The following is a 24,703-nucleotide window of genomic DNA, read 5'->3' as shown; positions in this document are numbered from 1 at the left end:
TCCCGTATTTGGGCCAGTAGGTTAGAAAATTTAAAAAGGGAAATGCATATGTTAAAGTTAGATATAGTGGGAATTAGTGAAGCTCGGTGGCAGGAGGAACCTGACTTCTGGTCAGGTGAATACAGGATTATAATTACAAAATCAAATAAGGGTAATACAGGAGTAGGTTTAATAATGAATTTAAGAAATAGGAATGTGGATAAGCTACTATGAACAGAGTAGTGAACCCATTATTGTAGCCAAGATAGACACAAAGCCCACACCTACCACAGTAGTACAAGCTTATATGCCAACTAGCTCTGCAGATGACGAAGAGATTGATGAAATGTATGATAACATAAAAGAAATTATTCAGATAGTGAAAGGAGACGAAAATTTAATAGTCATGGGGAACTGGAATTTGATAGTATAAGAAGGAAGAGAAGGAAAAGTAATAGGTGAATATGGACTGGGGGTAAGAAATGAGAGGGAAATCAGAGGGAGCCACCTGGTAGAATTTTGTGCACAGCATAACTTAATCATAGCTGTCACTTGGTTTAAGAATCACGAAAGAAGTTTGTATACATGAAAGAGGCCTAGATGCCGGTAGATTATGTAATGGTAAGACAGATTTATGTACCAGGTTTTAAATTGTAAGACATTTCCAGGGGCAGTTGTGGTCAGAGTCCACAATTTATTGGTTATGAACTGTAGACTAAAACTGAAAAAAGGTAAGAATTCAAGGAGATGTGACCTGGATAAACTGAAAGAACCAGAGGCTGTAGAGAGTTTCAAAGAGAGAGAGCATTAGGGAATGATTGACAAGAACAGGGGAAAGAAATACAGTAGAAGAAGAATGGTTAGCTTTGAGAAATGAAATAGTGAAGGCAGCAGCGGATCAAGTGGGGAAAAAGACAAGGGCTAGTACAAAGCCTTGGGTAACAGAAGAGATACTGAATTTAATAGATTAAAGGAGAAAATATAAAAATGCAGTAAATGAATCAGGTGAAAAGGAATATAAAGGTCTCAAAAATGAGATTGACAGCAAGTGCAAAATGACTAAGCAGTGATGGCTGGAGGACAAATGTAAGGATGTAGAAACACCTATCAGTAGGGGTAAGATAGATACTGCCTACAGGAAACTTGGAGACCTTTGGAGAAAAGAGATCCACCTGTATGAATACCAAGAGCTCAGATGGAAAACCAGCCCTCAGCAAAGAAGGGAAAGCAGAAAGGTGGAAGGAGTATACAGAGAGTCTATACAAGAGCGATGTACTTGAGGGCAATATTCTGGAAATGGAAGAGGACGTAAATGAAGATGAAATGCTAGATATGATACCGTGTGAAGAACTTAGAGCACTGAAAGACCTAAGTCGAAACAAACCCAGGAGTAGACAACATTCCATTAGAATACTGACAGCCTTGGGAGAGCCAGCCATGACAAAACTCTACCATCTCGCGAGCAAGATGTATGAGACAGACAAAATACCTTTAGACTTCAAGAAGAATATAATAATTCCACTCTCAAAGGAAGCAGGTGTTGACAGGTGTGAAAATTACCCAACTATCAGTTTAATAAGTCATGGTTGCAAAATACTAACACGAATTCTTTGCAGACAAATGGAAAAACTGGTAGAAGCTGACCACAAGGAAGATCACTTTACATTCTGTAGGAATGTTGGAACATGCAAGGAAATACTGACCCTATGGCTTATGTTAGAAGATAGATTAAGGAAAAGCCAAACCGACTTCTCTAGCATTTGTAGACTTACAGAAAGCTTTGGACAGTGTTGACTGGAATACTCTTTCAAATTCTGAAGGTGGCAGGGGTAAAACACAGAGAGCGAAAGGCTATTTACAATTTGTACAGAAACCGGAGGACAGTTACAAGAGTCAAGGGGCATGAAAGGGAAGCAGTGGTTGAAAAGGGAGTTACACAGGGTTGTGGCCTATCCCCAGTCTTATTCAGTCTGTATATTGAGCAAGCAGTGAAGGAAATAAAAGAAAAATTTAGAGTAGGCGTTAAAATTAATGCAGAGGAAATAAAAACTTCGAGGTTTGCCGATGACATTGTGATTCTGTCAGGCACACCAAAGGATTTGGAAGAGGAGCAGAACAGAATGGAAAATGTCTTGAAAGGAGGATATAAGATGAACATCAACAAAAGCAAAATGAGGATAATGGAATGTTGTCAAATTAAATCAGGTGATGTGGGGGGAATTAGATTAGGAAATCACTTAAAGTGGTAAATGATTTTTGCTATTTGGGAAGCAAAATAACTGATGCTGGTTGAAGTAGGGAGGATATAAAATGTAGACTGGCGATGTCAAGGAAAGTGTTTCTGAAGAAAAGAAATTTGTTAACATTGAGTATACATTTAAGTGTCAGGAAATCTTTTCTGAAAGTGTGTGTGTGGAGTGTAGCCATGTGTGGAACTGAAACTTGGACAATGACTAGTTTACACAGCCCACCAGGCTATCTGTGCAGTGTAATGCGCTGCTTCCTGAGTGGGAAGGTGCACTGGTCCCCAGCATGAAACTGCCCAGCGGATTATTGTTGAGGTCCAGTGTACCGGCCAGCCTGTGAATGGTTTTGAAGTCGGTTTTCCATTTACCTCGGTGAATGCGGGCTGGTTCCCCTTATTTCAGCTCAGTTACACATTGTAGGCGATTGCTGCACAAGCACCGTTTCCATATACACGTACACCATAATTACTCTACAACACAAACATTTGGTGTTACACTCATCTGATATGAGACGTTCCCATGGAGTGCACTGGTGGCCAAACTGCACAATAATCCTAGATTCGGTGTGGGGCAGTGGTGGGGTGGGTGGACTGCTGTGATGTGTTGTAGGGTTGTGAACCACCGAGCACTAAGGTGGGACGAAACCTCTCCGTTGTTTCTAGGTCCCAGTTTAATAAATAAATACATACATACATACTAGTCTACACAAGAAGGGAATAGAAGCTTTTGAAATGTGGTGCTACAGGAAAATGCTGAAGATTATATGGGTAGATCACATAACTAATGAGGGGGTATTGAATAGAACTGGAGAGAAGAGAAATTTGTGGCACAACTTGACTAGAAGAAGGGATTGGTTGGTAGGGCATCTTCTGAGGCATCAAGGGATCATCAATTTAGTATTGGAGGGAAGTGCAGAGGGTAAAAATCATCGAGGGAGACCAAGGCATGAGTACACAAAGCAGATTCAGAAGGATGTAGGTTGCAGTAGTTATTCGGAGATGTAGAGGCTTGCACAGGACAGAGTAGCATGGAGAGGTGCATCAAACCAGTCTCTGGACTGAAGACCAGGTCGACGACGACGATGACAACAACAACCGGCATCTATGGATAGACTGTTCTTGTTGTATGTTTTTTTTGGTAATTTAATTTGCTTTGTTCAGTTTTGTATTCTATTTTGCCATGATAGTTTCTCATTTAGATTGTAAGTTGAGATTTCACCTAAATATTTAAATTTATCATCAGTTCTGATTTTTTTGTAAGTTGTGGGCCAGTAAGCATACTCCATTTTTAAATTACATTCTGAGGCTGATTTTGTGTGCTGTTTCTTGTAGCAGTTTAACTTTGTCTCTCATTCCTTGGACATTGTTGGCTAGGAGAGGAAGATCAGCAAATCCCAAGCAGTTGAAACTTACGGTTTATCACTTACAGTTCTTATGTTCATTGGGTTATCCTTGTACCATTTTCTTATTATGTGTTCCAGGGCACAGTTGAACATTAATGGTAGCCGGCCGAAGTGGCCGCGCGGTTCTGGCGCTGCAGTCTGGACCCGCGAGACCGCTACGGTCGCAGGTTCGAATCCTGCCTCGGGCATGGATGTGTGTGATGTCCTTAGGTTAGTTAGGTTTAACTAGTTCTAAGTTCTAGGGGACTAATGACCTCAGCAGTTGAGTTCCATAGTGCTCAGAGCCAACATTAATGGTGACTGCCTGTCAGCTTGTCTTCAGCCTGTTTTGATAAGGATGGTTCAGAAATTTCTCCTCTAAACTTCTTTCGATTTGGTGTTTGTTAGAGTAAGTCCTATTGATTTAGTTAGTTTTGGATGGAGTCCCAGATTCCTTCAAATTTTTAGTACAGAAGGTCTATGGAAGCAGTCACATGCCTTCTAAAAAGCAACCAATGTTCTTGCCAGATGTTCGTTCTGTTTCCTATAGGGTGCCATAATCAGTTTGAAACTAATGATCTGCTTTGCACAGCTTCTCCATGGTTCGAAATCTCTCTGGTATTCCCCTAACTCCCATTTCAGTTTTTCCTTGATTCTTCCATACAGGAGCTTAGATAAAATCTTGTATGTGCAGCCAAGGGGAGATATTCCTCTGTAAACATCTAGATTTCTCTTACCACTTCGTGTGTTCATGGGTGATGGCAGTGGTGCAGTGTTCAGGGAACTCTTCTGTTACCCACATTTTTGTTAGAGCCTTGTGCAAGGAGTCTTGACTGTGTCACTTGAATATTTCCACATTTCAACAAAAACCTGATCTTCTCCACATGCAATTTGTTTTTCCTTTGGGAATCTTTTTACTTTTTGGAAAGTTGGTGGCGGGGGGAGGGGGGGGGGGTCTGATTTGTTAGGTTCAGTTTTAACTGTGGTATTTACATTGTTTTGTAAGAGTTCTTTGGATTCTTCACGATTAAAAAGTTTATTGAAGCCTTTTGCCATGATTGTGGCCCCCCACCCCCCCTTTCTTTTCTTTTCTTTTCTTTTCTTTTCTTTTCTTTTCTTTTCTTTTCTTTTCTTTTCTTTTCTTTTCTTTCTTCTTTCTTTCTTCTGTGTGCCATTATTCCATCTCCATCTCTCAGTATTGGCATCGGGGGTTCGTACTGTTCTGTTTATTTCCCAAAGATTTTGTAGTATTTCCTGGAATTGGTTTTGTGGTAATTATTTTCTGTAGAGTTCATTATGTGTGTATGGAGTCCTCTCGTAATTCTCCCAGGGTTTCATGTGATTTTCTTTCATTTTTGAGGATGATGGCATTTTCTTCTGTTCTGTTTGTTTAGAACTTAAACAGTACTTGGTGTCTATCTTCATGGAATTTGTCACATTCTGCGGTCCACCATGCAGGTTTTCTTTGTGGGTGCAAGGGAGCTAGATTGTCTGCTTGTTTCTTGAGACTTGACACCAGTTCTTCTAGATTGTCTGTTACTTTAATGGTTAGTGTTATTTGTTCTTATTTGTCATTTTTAATTAGCTAATGTGGGTCATACCACCACCTTGTTCTGTTAGTTTTTTATTCTTTTTCTTTAATGTAGTGGATTTGACTTCGATTTTAATTTTAGCTAAGTTGTGGTCTGAGCCTGCATCTGCTGCTCTCTATACTGTAATGTCGTAGATTTCTTTACGAACATTTTTCTCTATATAGACGTGGTTTAGCTGCCACTCAACCTTCTTGCAGTCTGGATGTTTCCATGTTTTAAGTTTATTTGGCTTCTTCTTGAAGTATGTTGATTGAAATACAAGGTCGTGTTCTCTACAGAGTTAGTCATTGACCGTTCTTGTTCACAAAGTTTTGTGGACTCCATTTTGCAATTATATCTTTACGTTTCCGTTCCTTTTCCCAACTGGGCTTTGAAGGCTCCCAGTAAGATTTTTATATTCCTTTTATTTATTTTGTTCACCGTTTGCTCGAGAAAGTACAAAAATTTATATACCTTTTCCTTTGTTTTTGATAGAAAACTTTTTTCAGTTGTGAGAGCATGTGCATTTATAACTGTGTAGGTTTTATTCATTGTTTTAAAAGTGAGAGCTGCAGTTCTTGGTGATATTGCTTGCAAATTGGGTATTGAATCTGTTATTTTTATATTTACAATAAATCCTGTTCCAAATTGAGGACATTGATTCAGAACCCTCTGTCCTCATTTCCCATTATAATTTCTATAGGCTTGTGATTTGAACTGGTCATCTATTGTGTTTCTCATTTCTTGGAGCCCTGCTACTAAATTTTTTGTTTATTTAATTCATTTGCGGAATTTTGGAGTTTTCTGATTTTAAGCAGCGAGTTTATGTTGTGGGTTGCTATATAATTTACTATTGTATGTTGAATCTTCTTTTTGTATGTCAGTGTGAATTTGGGTGATTCCAAACACTCAGATTCATTAGTGTCTTCTAATTGGCTACCCACTGATTCCAATGTAGCCTTTACCTGCCTTTTTGGGCAGGGCAGTGGTATATTTTTCCTTAAAAAAAAAGAATACTTTCCATATTTGACTTTCAAAGGTAATTAACTTTAGCTGGAGCAAGTTACGATTTACAACTAGGATTGTTAACTGCAGAGACGTTTTTGGTCCACGAGAGTGATTTTAATTCACTCAAGTCCATGGGTAAGACAGTTAGGCATCCCCTATCTGCTGCCTCGGGTGCACCATGTAGTAGTCTCACCTCCCCTCCTGCTAAGACAGAGTAGTAGGTTCATGGCATATGTAAAAGTGTAAAAGTAGCTAGCATTTTACATTAACTTTTTGTTTAAAAAGTCTCTAAAACTAGCTAGTGTTTAACAAAACAAAAAAAAAAAAAACAAAAAAAAACAAAAAACAAAAAAAAACAAAAAACAAAAAAAAAAGAAGATATGGGTGGTAATGTAGTTAGACTGGTCCATCAGGCCACAGACACATACAAAATTGTTTAAAAAAAATGGAAAGTAAATTCATTGCTGGAATGAGGACTGTCATTCAACCATGAGTGAGTGTGGTTGTCCTGCAAAAGGTGAAATTGTGTTCAATTAATGTAAAATCCAGTATGGATGAATATTTTGTACAGTGGGACAGAAGTGAAGAAACATGAATAGTAACTGGTTTTGTTTGGATTAAAGGTGTTCCAGACACTATTTAAGTTATTTCCATCTATGTTAGAAAATTTTAAATTAATTAAACATTAGTCACCATCATTATATATATTACCAGTTTTGGTGTTTTGTAGCGAACGAAATATTTTAAGATGAAAAGACAGTTGCATATGAAAGTGCCTGTCTGCAAATCAGTGCGTCATCTTTACAATGAGTAGCAATCAATCCTTATCATAATATTGTCAATATTCCAGTTCAGACTTTCTGTTGTTTAATTTCTTGTTCAATATTTACAGGTGATCTGTTCATGATTACATTGCTGACACAGTTATCGTCAGGTCAGTTTGTTAATCACCTTATGAGGGAGCAGGTAACAGCATGGATCAATGTTGGTGCTGATGGACTTGTTAAGAGGGACAGACTGAAGTTATTTTTGCTTATCTGTGGATTACCTTTGTTCAATGCAAATGATGAGACAGTTAATGTATGTGAACGCCTAGACTGGAAGAGGATACTAGGACTGCACCTCTGGTAATGTGATTCTTGCTACAAAATATTAAAAGTTTATTGAATGCATAATATTAAATTAAATTGAAATTTCTCATCTTCAGAAATGAGGAGGAGCGATATGTTTTACTTGGTAAAAAAACTTTCTTTAGCCAAGATTGCATAAATACTTGAAGAGCCAGTTTCAACAGGCTTTGCTGTCATCAGATCTTCAAAAATTGTCACAAAACATGTTCATTGTGAGTTGGAACCTCATACCAAGTTGTTACATTAGCGGATAAAATGTTGGATATTATGCAAAGGTTTGTCAGAAATAAAAGGTTTACAATCAAAATGCACCTCGTATACGTGGCAACGTCTGTACGTGTAGCATTCACAGTTAAAGTTAAAAAAAAAGAAAAAAAAAACACAGTATATAATGAAATGTACAATAGTATATCTGTATATGGTAACTTAAAATATTACATTCATTGATGAATCCCCTTAAATAGTGTAATGTGTTAAATTTTATCCACTAATATGAAGTTCCAACTCAAAATGAACACATTTTGTAACAATTTCTGAAGACCAGGAGATGACAGCAAAGCCAGTCAAAACCGGTTGTTGAAAACAAGTTAGTATTTATGTGATCTTGGCTATAAAAAGTTTTTACCATTTTATTAGTTACTTGACTTTGAATTTCCAGAATTGACATTAGTAAGAAAAATTAGTTGGTGAATGAAATTAAAATTTCAGAGACAATAAATCATAGTGAAGATTCAAATGAGCAAGTATAGTTATTGTTTGTAAAAGATTAGTTACTCAAGTATTAATTTCCTTTCTTTTTATGAGCAGCCATGTTACCAATGCACACATGCTGTCAAAAATCATCAGTTTTGTATTATTTTAGATAATTGCTGCTTTTGTCGGCACATCAGTTGTAGTTGTCATAATGTATGCAGAACTTTATTTTAGTGTTGTAATCATTTAAAAATTGATTCCAACATTCAGGAGTGAAAATAACAGTAAAAAAAAGGGATGGAATTGATGGTTATGATACAGTAAATAATTGATTTCATTTTATAACTTCTAAATAATTGACAATAAAAGGGGAAGGACTTGATTATGAAACTTCCTGCCAGATTAAAAACCATGTGCCGCGCCAAGACTCTAACTTGGAACCTTTGGTAGGAGACGAGGTACTGGCAGAATTGAAGCTGTGAGGGCGGGTCGTGAGTCGCACTTTGGTAGCTCAGTCGGTACAGCATTTGCCCACGCAAGGCAAAGGTCCTGAGTTTGAGTTTCGGTCCGGCACAGTTGTAATCTGCCAGGAAGTTTCATATCAATGCACACTCTGCTGCAGAGTGTAAATCTCATTCTGGACTTGCTTATGGACTGTCTGTAGGATCTATCCTGGCATTTGCTGTAAATGATCTGCATAAACATTAATCATGATGGTTGGATGATTCAAGCAAGCCTGATTCCTTTATATGTGAAGTATTTTTATTTCTCATTTCCTAAGAGTTACTACTATCGTCCCACAGTAAAACGCACCTAAACTACTTCCATGTGATGAGTGGTCTGCCATTCCATTCATTTCACAGAATTGTATTCACAATCCAGAATACAATTCAATAGGACCTTGAGTTTGAGGAGCATAGCCTTCGCACTAAATTCGAGAACTTGTAAAGTAAATGTTATGGAGAGACAGTGTGTTAGAATACGTATTAGGCGAACTGAGAAGGGCAAATAGAATAATGAACCTTACATTATCTGAAACCTGCTAAAAATTGAGGAAACTTGATTTAAAATGGAAAATATTAGTATTATTAATAATAGCTCTCATAACTGGAAATTATTTAGACAGTCTGTATATGTTTTGCTGTTCCAGTGATATAGAAAAACTTGTACTGGAGATGATGACTGTAACAAGGCTTAAAGAAGGAAATTAACGTTTGCAAGATAAGTGATATGCTTTTCAATTTTGCAGTGAAGGGGAGAAGTTTTCTTATACTTCATATTTTGAATAAACTTTAATTGCAGTTTTAGTGCTCAAGACATATTCTAAAAAAATTAAGTTTTTTATTTTGGCTTATGGTGGCAGGTGTTAAGAATGCATTATACCCTGTTCAGAGCCCAGATGTGTGTGCCTTTGTACCCTCTTAGGTACTCGGAGTATCTGCGTATCTGGGAGTGACAGCATTTGCAATGTCATCTTGCAGGTCACCGCATATTGTATGATTGTTGGTACGGAATGTCTTGAATGTGCCCCCAGAAGTAACAATCAACAGCAGTTAAATCTGGTGACCAGTCACACAGATCGCCAATCCTCTCTCTGTCAGTCCATAGACAAGGAGACATTTAAGGTCTGAGACCCATCTTTCTGCCATTATATTAACAACCTAGTTGTTCGTGGAATGTCTTCCACTGCATGTTCAGCACTCACTATCATTTAATCATTAATCAGAAAGTTACAGTCTTGTAACAAGATTGTGGATGAGTCGAAAACAGGTATTTATGTTCAAGCCATTTCAGTTGGCTTCCTGTTGTATCCAGCAAGGGTTTTCTTGTGACAAAAATGAGTCTTGTGGATATTTACTTAGAGTTTGAAGTGGCTTCATTAGTCAACAGTAGCAAAGACATTAAGCCCCAATTGTGATGCAGAAACTAGGTGCAGAAGGCAGTTTCCTGAAAATCCTCTTTGCATGATGCTTTGTGAGCTTGGCTGTAAAGAACTACCACGTAGAAATCGCTAGACTGTCCTTCCGCTCACTCCAGAATCCTGTGCTGTTCTGTGTGTAGCAAGATGTGGGTTGAGTTGAGATTTTGTTGCAATGAGAGAATACCTACATTTGTATTTTCTCTAATGTGTCTTCTGAATTCTGTTTACCAATTGTGGTTTGGTTGTACCTGCCTATTATTACGAATTCGTGCCCTCCCCATTTTTGCCCCCCACTCCCCGCCCCAAAAAAGAAAAAGGGAGGAAAAAACTGCCATGATTAGTATGAAAGATTTGGGTTGTATGCGTGTGCGTGCGTGTATTCTGGCAGCTATTCAGGCCAAAGTAAGTACAGCCATATTGCAGTTAAGGTTTCCATGTGGTATTCACCAACTAATGGCGCCTTTTAACAAAGAGTCAAGGAGTTGATTGCTGCAAATAAAATGTAATGGCCTGTATTTCATTACTGTTCTTAATAATTTCTTTATCAGCAGCCTTTCATTTGTAATTTCACCTTGTGGAGCAAATTTTAGTTGCAGTTTTGTTTCATCTCAGGTCACACGTGTCCACTTTTGGATTTTTTATACTGAGTTACATCTTCAGGAACTCCTCACAAAAATCCCTGTAGGGTGCATTGGCATTAGTCCATATATCTTTGGTATACTGTTCATTTAGGGACATAATTGTAAGGTGGTGGGCCAAAAACCTTTCACTGCATTCTCTTCTTGAATTGTGACTCCCTTAGCTTGGAATGTTCCTGAGAAATTCTGACACTGGCTCTAACAGATTTCCTTTTTTCACTCCTGAGCCGATAAATACCTTCCTTCCTGTCTGAATTGCTCCAGGCGGAACATCACTTCTTTTTCTTCATTTGAATAACTGTTTCCACAAATCTCCTGGTTTCATCAAATACAATCAAGAAACATAATTTGCACAGCAGTATTCTTTCGTTATTAAACAGTAAGAGACTGTAACTGCCTTCAAAGCTGCTTTCCTCTGTCCTGAATCTTGTTCTTTCTGAGGCCGTCAGTTGTAGGAGTCTCGACCAGTATTCCTGAGACAGTATTTCACGTCTTTCATATATATTAATTTTCCTGAACACTTGTTCCTGTACAAGTGTAAAGGTGTACATTCTCTCCTGGGGTAAGTTTTGTTTCTACCTCACTTCATCTCGTATTCCAACCCTCAATTTCGAAACATTTTGCGAGCATCCTTTTTGGCCGTGTTTTCTCCTTCAGCCCTTTCTTCCTGACAGTCTTCTTTCTCAGAAGATGGTTTGGTGGCAAATCTTTTCACCTCATCAGTGCCAACTAAGAAACAAAAGGAAGGAGGCTTAATTGGTTCTACATTTCCAGCGTGATTGCGAATAAGCTGCACCCTTTTGAAAGGGATCTATCACCATGTGCACCTTATCAATTGTCCCTGTGACACAATGTGTAGGAAGCGGAGTTTGGCTCAGCGGTAAGACATCGGATTCGCATTGAAGGGTTGCAAGTTCGACTATGCCAGTGGCAAATATTTTTGTGCTCCTTGGCAATGCATACAATACTGATATCACAATTAACGGCAACATCATATAGGTTATTTTATTAATTTATATGAGGGTAAGTCAATTATTATTTGCAATTTAGTTACATTTTTATTTATTTTGGTAGTACTGTGGTTTACATTGATGACACATGCTTTGTTTATTTGTTGGCATCTCTCTGCAATTTTCAAGCTGCTAGGTTAGTTTAATTATCGCTGTGGTGTTAATCATGACTGCTCGACTGTCTAACTTTTCCAAAGAAGAGCAACATTCAGTGATCCATTTTTTGTGGTCAGAAGGCATATCAGGGGCCAAAATTCACCGAAGACTTTTGGTACAGTATGGGGACAGTGATTTGCCACAGCGGAGTGTGTATGAATGGATTGAAAAATTTTGAAATGGTCGCACAAGTGTTAAACACGATGAAGGAACTGGTTTACCGCCACAAATGAAGAAACCATTGAGCGTTTACGTGAAATGATTTTCTTGGACAGACGATTAACTATTGATGAAGTGGCACATCGTCTGTAAATGAGTTATGGTTCTGCCTATGAAATCATCCATAACAGACTTGGGCTTCATGAAGTTTGTGCAAGATGGGTCCCAAAACAGCTGACACAGTTGCATAAACAAATGCACTTGGACATCTGCAAAAAACATTTGGATCGCTGTGCTAATGATGGGGACACCTTCTTAGACAGGATCATTACTAGTGATGAAATATGGATCCATCATTATGAGCCGGAGACTAAACGACAGAGTATAGGATGGAAACATCCAAATTCACCATGCAAGAAAAAGTTAAATATCCAACCGTCTGCAGGAAAACTGATGCTTACAGTTTTTTTGGGACGCACAAGGTCCAGTACTGGAACATTATGGGGAAAGGGGCACAACAGTAAACAGTGTACGTTACAGTGGGATGCTTACTGTCGGGCTAAAGCCTGCAATTCGAAGCAAATGACGAGGATTGCCGTCAAAAGGTGTTCTGTTGTACATCAACGCCCGTCCCCATATTGCTACCCAAACTGCTGAAACGTTCCAGAAACTCAAATTTGATGGTCCCCTCAAACAGGCATTAAGGGGCAGTTGATTTGCCTTGGACAAAGGAGTGAATGAAGTGGTGCATTCCTGGCTCGCAGCTCAACGGAGAACCTTATTTTATGGGGGCATCAGGAAGCTTGCACAAAGATGGACCAAGTGCGTTGAACCGCAAGGAGACTGTCAAAAAACGATGTTCTTGTAAGTTTCCTATTTGATTACAATAAAATTTTATAACTACTCTGCGGATAATAATTGACTTACCCTCAAATAAGCACAAAAAGTATAGGTATAGGATGAAATGCGGGACTGCAAACAGTTAAAAAGGGATTGTAGTTAACATGTACATGGGAACATCATGCACTGGGATGATATTCATCAAAGAAACAGAGGTAGCAATAATTTTGACCGCATCTTGTGCACATTATAAATGCCGCCTTTTTGCAGTGACGTGGTTTTTTTAATGTCTCCATAGAAAAAGAAACTTGATTGACATTATGAAAACAGCTTCTTTCATCGCACAGTCTAGCAATGAACCATGTGTAATGCAGCATGTCGCTGAATATGTGCGAGGATAGCAGGTAATGTACAATGGAATGAAGTTTGATACAAGCTTCTCGGGGAAGTGATTTCCTCTTCTTTCTCGATAAGGTAAGTGCAGTTTTGAAACTTTTTTTACTAGATTTTTTACCTGACTATGAAAATGTACATCACAGGGTTGCACTAGTGGTGTACATTTGGGGAATTACTTTGATACAACACATTGGCAATCTGTCTTGATCTTGGAACAGTTCATTGTACGTTTGTGGATTTGTTTGTCCTGCCCACGAGTCAATCAACAGAAGACATTTATTCTTTTGCACATAAGGCTTCATCACATCAGTTAAATATTTTTTGTACAAGTCTGTTGTCAGTTTACCGGATTTTGAAGGAGGAGCGCAAAAATATTTGCTGGTGAGCAGAGTCGAACCCGCGGCCCTTTCAATACAAATCCGTTCGCTTACTGCTGAGCCAACACCACATTATCACACGGACAGTTGATAAGGTACACATGGTGATAGATCCGTATCAAAATTCCTCTTATTTCCTGAATGCTTTGCCATCTGAAATTCCCACTTCGGGCACTTTCATGTCGCACCATGCCCTACATGTACCATGAATTTGGACGAATTCGGCAATGATGATTAGGCATGCTCTCCTTGTTAGTAGCATTTGTTCTTCAGAGCTCAAGACTTGACTGAAAACGGCATGGCACGTAGCACAGGTCAGTGGACTTGAAGGATAATACACATTCCCAACTGCATTCAGCCCAAGGAAGAATGTGCCATATCAGGATGGTTGAACTAGACACTTTCTTCACTGCATCAGATCAACATTTACAAAAATAACCCACTATACATTAATGCACTGCTCAGCATGAGATACCAATAGGTCTTGACACAGTGTTTAGACAAGAAGTGAAGTGCCTGGGAAGTACTTGTAGATTTAACTCATTTTTGCCACTTTTGGACTTAGAACATTGTCAACTGCAAGCACAGACATTTAATATTAGTAATGTTTAGTTGTACTTTGTGAGTATGTGAAATTGTATTGCTGTCATTCATTGTTCTCCTTCCTGAATTTTATTAATTTGGTTAACAGGTACTTAACATCCAGTATCCAGACAATCAAAGATGCATTCACTGCATATCAAAAGGCATTTAATCCGAAGGATTTTGCTAATCTTTATGCAAAAGCTCCATTACCGCCTTACTGTGAAGAGGGCTATATATATGACTCGGAGGAGAAACTACCGACACTAGATCTCTGTTACCACCTTATCCATTTGTATTGTGATCGCTTCTATTCTATGGCAAAAATGTTTGATCCAGTTACACACACACAGGATGTATTGGACTACAGCCTTAGGTAATGAACATTTTAGAACTAAATTGTAATTATTAAGTTGTTCACCTCTCGATTAACCAGTTTTAAAGACGGTGCAGGCTCACCAGCAGATCTCTACTTTTATAAGGCTTGCATTGGGATCACCATACAGATGGCCAGTGAGTTGTGTTGCTCCTGAAAATATTCATGGTGAACTGTAACAGGGTGAATAAGTAAGGGTCAAACATACCTGCATATCCTAAATTTAATGCATCCTCCCTGGTTCAGTGAGTAGGAAAAGTCATGGTTATTGTTGTTACTGTTGTTGTTGTTATTTTTCAAGGTAGATAGTCAGTCCTGTAATTTCTGACGTGGATCTCAAGAAAGTGTCGTACACAGCTCTGCCTGCAGGGACAGAAGCTTTAGCAAGGGATGTTTTTCACCTAACACAAACTGTGTGAAAGTGGGTACTACTTTTGGTTAATAATCCCATGTAGAGTACAAGGGTGAGTCAAATGAAAACCTTAAATATTTTTTTAAATATTATGTATTGTGCAGAAGTGGTACAAAGCTGTATCACTTTTGAACATAATCTCCTCCACACTCACTGCAAGCCCTCCAGCACTTACAAAGTGCATAAATTCCTTTAGAAAAAAAATTGTTTTGGTGGTCTGCACAACCACTCGTGCACTGCGTGTCTTATCTCTTCATGAGAATGGGACTTCTTTCCTTCCATTGCGTCTTTGAGTAGTCCAAACATATGGAAATCACTTGGGGCAAGGTCTGGTGAGTATGGTGGATGAGGAAGACACTTAAAATGCAGGTCTGTGATTGTTGCAACTGTTGTACGGGCAGTGTGGGCCCTTGCATTGTCACATTGCAAAAGGACACCTACTAACAGCAATCAAAGTCGCTTTGATTTGGTTGCAGGCCACAGACGATTTTTTTAGGAGATCTGTGTGCGATGCACTGGTGACAGTGGTCCCTCTAGACATGTAATGCTCCAAAATGACGCCTTTTTTTTGTCCCAAAAGGGAGTCAGCAAACCTTCCCTGCTGATAGTTCTGTTTGAAACTACTTTGGTTTTGGTGATGAGGAATGGCTCCATTCCTTGCTCGCTCTCTGCATTTCTGGTTGGTGGAAGTGAACCCAGGTTTCGTCCCTAGTAACAATTCTTGCAAGGAAGCCATTACCTTCTCGTTCAAAACGCTGAAGTAGTTCTTCACAAGCATCAACACGTCATTCTCTCATTTCAGGAGTCAGTTGCTGTGGCATCCATCCTGCAGACACTTAGTTTTATGTGTGGTCATTGCTCTTGATGTTGCTCTGGATAGTTAATCATGGTTATTTTACAGTTGGTGCTTTTTCTAGCAGTAGTGTAGCTGTATAGTAGTGATATCTTTCCCCATGTGCGGGCAATATGTCACATTTATTTGCGTTCAGGGCAGCTGCCAGAGCCTGCACCATTTAGCAATCCTCTGGAGATCATTCTGCAATTGGTTACTATCTTCTGGTGTTGCAACTTTTTTTAATAGACAATGGCATCATTTGCAAACAGCCTTAAAGAGCATCCGATGCTTTCTACATCATCTTTTATGTATATATTGTAAACAGTAACAGTCCTATCACGCGTACTTAAGGTACTCGCGAAATCACCTTTACATCTGTAGATTTTGTCCTATTATGAATCCAGCCGCAAATCTGCTCCAATACTCAATAAGCTCGTGTGTTTGGCTTTTTGTTTTTCTTCTTCCCTAAGTGTCAGCTCATGGAGTGTCAGCTTACTTCTAACTTCTTTCAAGACAGTCTGTCTATAACCTGGCTCTTACCTAAAAAGTGAGCCCCTCGACTCCAGTAACCACAGGCTTTTTGCCTTATGTGCTTATTGTACCTTATACTTCCTGCAAAATGATCAGCTAATCTGTGTTCCTCCTCCTGTTCAGGTGCAGGCCATGATTTTTGAATCCTCATCTCCAAATTGCCGCAACAGGTAGAGCACAGATACGAGACTTCATTTCAGTCAAAAGCAATCCTCTCACATCTTTGATTATTGTGGTTGACAGCTGTGTTAAACCAGGGCTGGTTGTGGCACTGGAAAACCTCCATGAAACCCACATGGATGGGCACTCTTGCTGTACCTATTTCCCTCCAGCCACCTATAATACTATACTCTTTTAAGTTGCTAAACAAGGTTCCTGCTCCTGTAAGTAAATAATCATCATCATCCAAATCTCTGCACAAAACCCCTATGTTCGTACATCTTGTCAAGCTTGGCACTAGGGTTTCACATTACTTGTGACATTGTAGTCAACACCCCCCCGCCCCCTTTCACCCTTCACTGCTACCTAGCAGCGAGACACACTTCTTTCCACCTTAACAGTGGTGGTGCACACTGGACTCGGATTCGGGGGTTCAATCCCGCATCCGGCCATCCTGATTTAGGTTATCTGTGGTTTTCCTAAATCGCTCCAGGCAAATGCTAGGATGGTTCCTCTGAAAGGGCATGGCCGACTTCCTTCCTCGTCCATCCCTAATCCGATGAGACTCATGACCTCGCTGTTTGGTCTCTTCCCCCAAACCAACCAACTTAACAGTGGTGGTGTGTAGATAGGAGAATGTAAACCCCACATAGATATTCACTGAACGTAAGTTTTAGATCACAATAAACGTAAAATGAATGAAAATTAATATAGCATGCTATTTTTAATCTATATCCGAATCCCGCTCCAGCTACTGCCGGGTCTGCGGGCTGAAGAGTCCTCTCCATTTGGCTCGGTCCTCCCACCACTTTTCTTCCTCCACTTGCTGCCAGGTCACATCTCTCCTTTCTACAGATATTCTCACTCCCATTTTCCACCGTGTTCTTGGGTACCCTCTAGGTCTTCTCCTATCCATCTTTAGTTCTTCCATAATTTTGGGGAGTCTCTGCCCATGCATCCTTTTTAACAAGCCCATACCATCTTAATCTCTCTCTCTCTCTCTCTCTCTCTCTCTCTCTCTCCCCTTTTATATATCTACATTCCTTACTCTGTCCATTCTTGTTTTTCCCTTAACTGCTCTGAGAAATTTCATTTCCCCTGCTTGCAGTCTTCTCCAGTCCCTTTCTGTCATTGTCTATGTTTCTCCACCATAGGTGACAATAGGGAAGTAATAATTCTTATACATAAGGAGTTTTGCTTTTTCTGAAACTCCCGTATTCCAAGTCAGGTGTTTTATTTTTTGGTAGAAATTGCCTCCCTTCTGTAACCTATTAATTTCGTTAGCTATTCTTCCATCCCTAGATATTTCACTCGCTTAATAAGTGAAACTTTCTACCACTTTGAGGGGGTTCTCCATTCAAGGTAATATTTCTGTTGATCCCTTTTTCTCTTCCAAATACCATTACTTCACTCTCATTTATTTTTAATCCATACCTTTTCATTATTTCCTTCCATGCATCAAGCTGTAACTGTACATCTACCTCTTTATAACCCAATATTACCATATCATCTGCAAAAATCATCTTTTTGTCTTTTTATTTTACTACATCTTTAACTGCCCTGTTCATTCCCTCCATCACAACATTAAAAAGTGCAGGAGATAGAATACTTCCTTGCTTAAGTCCTTGTCTTATATTGAAGCATTCAGAGTTCCCCAATGGTGTTCTAATTCTACAATTGTGTCTTCTGTACATTGTCTTTACTACATTAATGTAACCATCTTCTATACTTATCTTCTTCATTTCTTCCCAGAGTCTTTCCATGCTGAGTCATATGCCTTTTCTATGTCTATAAAAACCATTATCACCCTTTTATTATACTCCCAACTTTTTTCCATCAGTTGACGGATAGAAAATATCAGGTTGATCGTGCTTCTTCCTTTCCTAAACGCATGCTGTTCTTCACTCAGCTCCTTTTCTATCTTTTCACTTATTCGATTTAGTAAAATTCTTTCAAAAATCTTGGCTGTATGACTCATAAGGGTTATTCCTCTGTAGTTTTTACAAAGTCTTTCATTGCCTTTCTTGAAGATGGGAACAATGTCTCCTGTTCTCAATCGTCAGGTATTGTACTATTTCTCCACACGCTTGGTAGTACTCTATACAGTCACTGCATTCCCACTGGACCTGCTGCTCTTATCATGTCCACTGATACTTCATCAGCTCCTGGGGCTTTCCCCCCATTCATCTTCTTCACAGCTTTTTTCATTTCTTCCCGTGTAATTTGTCCTAATTCTGCTTCCCAACTTCTCTCAATTTCTCCATTATTTGTTGTTTCCTCATGTACCTGCTCCTCAGCATTTAACAGTTTCTTAAAATGTTCTTTCCAGAGATCTTTTATATTCCATGGATCTTCAGTCACGGTACCGTCCTCTGTTTCCATCTTTACTGGTACTTCAGAAGCCTTCCTTTTATTTTTCATCATTTTATAGAACATTTTCTTATTGCTCTTCACATCATCTTCAAGTTTTTTTGTAAACTCTTCCCATGCCTTTTTCTTTGCTGTTTCCACTATTTCTTTGCACTTCTTCTTTTCCTTTATATGTCTTTTATGGTCTTCATCATGTTTAGTTTTCCACCACTTTCTCCATGCTCCATTTTTTTTCTTGTAACTGCTTGGATTGTGGTATCATCCCACCAACTTGTCTGTCTTACTTTTTCTTTTCCAGATGTTCTGCCACATACTTTTTGTGCTGCTTTGAGTAAAGTGTCTTCGAATAAACTCCACTCTTTTTCTACATCGCAGAAAACTTCTTTTGGAAATTGTGTGATTAATTCTCTGTACTTCTCAACAGATTCACTCTCCTTCAGTTTCCAATCCCGTATCCTCATCACTTTCTTCTGTTTTCTATTTTTCACACACTGATGCATTTTCCATTGTCCCACCAGTAATCTATGGTCTCCATCTGCACTCACACTTGGAATTACCTTCACATTTGTTACATTATCTGCCCATTCCCTATCTACTAGAATATAATCAATTACACTCTTGATTCTTCCATCCCAACTGTATCTGGTGATAACATGACTTTCTCTCTTCATAAACCAGCTGTTTGCTATTTTCATTCCATTCCTCTGGCACAAATCCAGGAGCCTTTCCCCTTCTTAATTTCTGCCTCCATATCCAAAAATTCCAATACTTGCTCAAATCCCATGCTGTCTTTGCCTACCTGTGCATTAAAATCTCCCATCACTATATTAGCACGCTCTATATGGTTTTCTAACACATTTTCAAAGTCCATCTTCTCTTCTTCGTTACATCCCACTTGAGGTGCATAAATCTGGATTACTCTTAGTGTTTCTTTTTGGAATCTCAGGTTTAAGATTATGATCCTGTCTGATATATCTCTCTCACTTTCAGTACAGCTTTGTACGTTCTTATTCACCATCACTGCCACACCATTTCTTCCAGACCTGTTATTCCCACTCCAGTACAGTTTTCCTCCTCCTCTCAAAATTCTTCTCACCTTTTCCCTTCCACTTTGTTTCGCTTAATCCCAATATATCTAACTTTCTCTCTGTTAGTACATCTGTCATTTCTTCCATTTTTCCATTGAGGGTTAATATATTAAGGGTGCCAATATTTAGGTTATTTTTTAGTCCAGTTGTTTTCATCTTCTTGTACTGACGAATATCGTCAGGTCTCCCATCATTCGCACCAGTACTTGAAGCAGTGGGGTCAAATCCTGAGTGGTTCGTTCCGAGGCTCGTCTGTGTTTCGAAAGCAATATATGAAGACTTTCGTACTGGCTTGCTAGGCCTAACGCAAGAAAGGGTTTTCTGTTGGGGTTGTCTCCCTTAGCCTTTGGAGTTTCTCCTCCACCACAAGGCAGTGGTTCCCTTCTCATTTAATCCCCAGAAAGGAGGGTTGCCTCATCTGCCAGCTACGCCATTCTGAAGTCTTCCTTCTCCGCTGTCGCTGCCATTAAGGTCTTCACCCATAACCATGGGCATGGGTTCCGTGTTACACCCCATGGGATTGGGTCCCTGCCTGAACTCAGCCATCCTAGCACTCTGGCCTACTGAAGTGTAAGATGCCCACCCCCGCGACGTGGACGCGCCAGACAGGAATTACCCCAGTGGAGGAATAGGGAAGGAGACCCTACCTCCCTGGAGCCAGGTTAATGATTGTGTATGGTGCCACAATCAAAGGTGCTATTTTTAACAACAGTATTAAACACACCATCCCAAAATTATGAAAAGCACTGTGTAAGGTATGGGGAAAAATAAAATAAATAAAATAAAATAAAATAAAAATGGGAAGATGCGTTAGGCACTTTCTTTCATTCAGTGTTTATTTTAGTTGCCATGTCTTCCTCTACCATCTTTATTAGAGTTGCCACAATTACTAATACGTTTTTAATACAACACACAGTGCCTTTCATAATTTCTCAGTTAACAAAAGGCAACAAATGTCCATTGGATCATGACTTGTAACCCATTCACACAACACCTATATAGTTATTTGCCGAAAAGATCAAAGACCTGTATTCATTAATGACCTTCACACATCCACTGTACAATACATTTCACCAAAACGTGTTACTAGGATGTCCAGGAGACTGTCAAATATGTACCAGATAAAAGTGACTATGAATAATGTTACATGATGAAAGAAACAGATGACATTTAGCTGCACTGGGGCATTGAGCAAACTAAATGATGACAGATGAAAATTTTTGTGCTGGACTAAGAGTCAAACCTGGATTTCCTGCTTTATGTGAGTGGTCGTCCTAACCACCTCGGCTATCTGAGCATATTCCCTGACCGACCCTAATTTCCATATGCCGCATGCTACAGAGTAGTGCTCTGCCTAACTATTAACCCACTTGCTCACAGCCTAACTATACCTACACGGGTTCGGATACTGTCCTGTGAGTGAAATGTAGAACATGCACAAATTGTAATAATATAAGTGACTCATTTTATCATATTATGTAAAACAGCAAAAATACACATTTCATAATTAATAAATGACACAAAAACAATATATGTCTAAAGGTTACTGAAACTATTTCAGTATGAAAGCAGTCAATGTCAGAAAAATTCTAATCAAGTCAAGTGCTAGGGACTTCTACACAGTGCAAATCACAACATTTATAATATTTGTTAGTGCCAAATAAGAATCTGCAGTATAAAGTATTATCAGTGTTAATGGTGTTGGAACTTTCCTCTAAATTTCAATGCCTTATTTTTGCAAGTAAGGTTTTTTGACGGTAGTTGTTCTTGCATTAAGCTACAAAATTAATTTTCAATGTATGGTATAAAATGAAACTGCTTAAAGAATTCATTTGTAATTCATGAAGAAATGTGATTTCTGACTGTGAAAAAAATGTTGATTTACACATATCCTCTTTGGTTAGGTTTCATTTTTACACTAGTTTGAAGTCTGTCATAGTGTCATTACTAACAATGGAGAAATTTATTAGATGCAACATTGTGAATTTGAATGAATATTCATCTGGAATGTTTGCCTTAACTGCATCCAGATCGTGTGTTGGTTCACACGAAGTAATAGTGTGTGTGGGCTTCAATCTGGTTTGTTTGCCTATCTTGCAAGCTATTGTGCTTGTTAAATTGTTGTCATCAGCAAATTGACAATAAATGCAAACTTAATTAGAATAATTTTATACATCGACCATTTATTATTGGATATGTATGTTTGATATAGTAACACTAAAAATTTTTCTTTTTTAACAGCTGGATGGTGTACATATCTCTCCATGCAATTGGTTATCACCACACATCTGAATATGGAGCAGCACATGTTCATTCATCTTTTGCTGCTCAACTTGAGTCTTATGGAATGTGGGAGTGGGCTGTATTTGTACTGCTTCATATCCCTGACAATAAAAGGTACAGTGGACTGTCACATAATGTTTACATGTAAAATTGAAATTATAAAATCTTAGACTTGTAATATTGAAGTTCTGTAGTTTTGTCAGTAGAAGAATCACATTAATGAAACAGAGACAGTGATGTAGAAAATAAATGCATTTATTAGTACTTATTGCAACCAGTTAAGTGATACACCATTACCTGGTAATAAGACGAGGTTCTTTGCCCAGATTCCTCCCCCCCCCCCCCCCCCCCCCCCCTTGCCATGCAGAGTCATGGCTCTCTTGTGAGATGGTGCACAGCACATGTGTGGCACCGAGCTATTGCGGACTTTCCTTCCCAGGCTGCATTCTCTCCTGTGCCTGTCCCTCCAGGTGTTTGCTCCTTTCCTCTCTGACCCCTTCCCCTTCCCCAGTGTCTCCTTGCTTGCGTCGGCCCAGCTATCCTATTGCTTTCTACTATCTCATCCAGTTTTGTTCCTATTGTTTTTTTTTTTCACATTTCCTTTTCAGTGTTTTTGGTTCCCATTTTGGGTCTGACGTCTACTTTTAAATTTTGTCTCCATAGTGAGAGCCAGCTGGGGAAGAACACCTTACTTAGTGTCTTAGCCATGTGGCTTTATTACCTTTTCCATATTTTCTTGCCTCTGTTACGTCCTTTCCACCACCTCCTACCTCTTCCTTATGCCAGACATGCCCGCTTCTCCCCCTCCTGTGTGGTTTCCATGCCCTCTCATCTCCATGTCACTCCAGCCTACCCAGCCAGGGAAGTGTCCCACTTCTTTGGCTCCTGCCAGTTTCGGGGCCTGCCGCCCCTCCCCCCCCCCCCCCCTCCTGCAACCCTTCCTCTAGTTGTGTCCCAGACCGGAGGCATGCTGCCAAAAGTCGGCCACAGGGCCCACAATCCATGTGCCCCCAAGGTCACGAACTCTCTTTCTCTGTTTCAGATGTTGCTGAAGTCAGCTCTCTGTCTCTCTCTCTCTCTCTCTCTCTCTCTCTCTCTCTCTCTCTCTCTCTCTCTCTCTCTAGTCCCTACCCTTCTCGGCTTATGAAAGAGGGGGAAGGGGGTGAGGAGGAGGAGGAGGAGGAGGAGGAGGAGGAGAAGGCTGTCCCTCTGGTGTCCCTGGAGGTGCCAACTCCTCCCTCTCAACCTGAGTCTGACCTCCTATTTATTTATGTCACCCTGTCCTTGTCGGTGATGGATGGTTACCTGGCAGCTTGACTGGCTTCGGCCCATTTGCCTCCCATTTGGATTCCAGTTCTGTGCGACTGGCTTCAGCCCATTTGCCTCCCATTTGGATTCCAGTTCTGTGCCTACTCAATGGCATTGTAATGGATACCACAATGACCATCCAAATTTGCAGTCCCTTATTTCCTTTTGCTTTGCAGCTTCTGTTGTTATTCAGGAATCTCATTTTACTTATGCTCACTCACTGACCCTTTGTGGGTTCAATGTATGCTGTTGGAACGGGATTGGCCCTTCAAGGGTCTCCAATGTGTTTACACATTGGTCCATATGGGCATTGTTGGTATGAATTTCGTACCATATCGAAGCAGTTGCTGTGTGGGTCCACTTTGACTCTGCGGTTACAGTTTTCAGTCTCTTATCTACCTCCTGGCTGCCCCTGGGAGCTCAGCATTAGTTTTCTGGGTATGGGCTTGGCGAGCCTGGGTTTCCTGAGCTGGGGACTGGTCAATGCCAGAAATCTGCTGTCACAGTAAGCTCTGGGCTTGCTTTAGTGACCAAAGTGCAGCACAGCAGTGGAATGTTGTGTGCACATTGAATGAGTATCTTGGCTTGACTGCCTGGGTTGTGTGTGTGCTAAAAACCTAAAAGAAAAACCAACCCCCAATCACAGTGAGTGCTGTACACTGATGAGGTGTAAGGCTGTTGAGGTGGAACAGTCATGAGTGGGTTACCTCTGGGAAACCTGCTGTACCACTGTTGTATAAGGCTTATTTAGGCAAGCAGGGTTCTGTGTGAGTGGACCCGTGTTTCCCTAGCTGCTAGTGGAACTGAGATGGACCTCTCTGAATGTTCTCTTCCTCCTCCCAGCAGAATGGCATGGGTGCTGGTAGGTACCAACACCCAATCTAATTAGAGGGCTTGTGTGGCCAGTCCTCCAGACTCAGGGCTTACAGAGTCTTTCATTTTGTAGTAAAAGAACACATGCTGGTGGTCAGAATCTATTTCTAATAGTTAAAGGGGGAGGAGGGAAACTTTGAGGAACTTCCCTGGAACTTTAAAATCTGTCAAATACTTGAAAAATTGCACCCTGTTCATAGAATTGTTCAGTTTCCAACTCTAGAAAGTTCAATGCCTTAGAGAGAACGCAATTGAAACTGGACTGCACAAAATGTGTTCACTGTTGCATAGATCTCATCGAAATACCCGGTGAGGAAGTGAAAGCTGAGTGGGTGCAAAAAGGCATTGTTGATGTGCGAAACAACATGAAAAGGGTGGATA

At 39.8% G+C, this 24,703-nt stretch overlaps 1 protein-coding gene across 3 annotated transcripts in view; it reads left to right on the top strand.

Annotated features, from left to right (window-relative positions):
- The window catches only part of LOC124721137 (nuclear pore complex protein Nup98-Nup96-like), a 229,336-nt gene that overhangs the window by 155,110 nt on the left and 49,523 nt on the right, over window positions 1-24,703 (top strand). For 2 of the 3 annotated variants that reach the window (XM_047245953.1, XM_047245954.1), the window contains 3 exons: window positions 7,078-7,312; window positions 14,197-14,463; window positions 22,100-22,255. In XM_047245953.1, coding sequence (XP_047101909.1) covers window positions 7,078-7,312; window positions 14,197-14,463; window positions 22,100-22,255 — 658 coding nt within the window. The remainder of the gene's footprint in view (window positions 1-7,077; window positions 7,313-14,196; window positions 14,464-22,099; window positions 22,256-24,703) is intronic. The other variant, XM_047245955.1, reaches the window with a different exon arrangement.

Source organism: Schistocerca piceifrons, chromosome X, assembly GCF_021461385.2.
Source record: "Schistocerca piceifrons isolate TAMUIC-IGC-003096 chromosome X, iqSchPice1.1, whole genome shotgun sequence".
In the NCBI taxonomy this organism is placed as follows: Eukaryota; Metazoa; Arthropoda; class Insecta; order Orthoptera; family Acrididae; genus Schistocerca; species Schistocerca piceifrons.
This window is presented reverse-complemented; position numbering and strand designations above follow the sequence as displayed.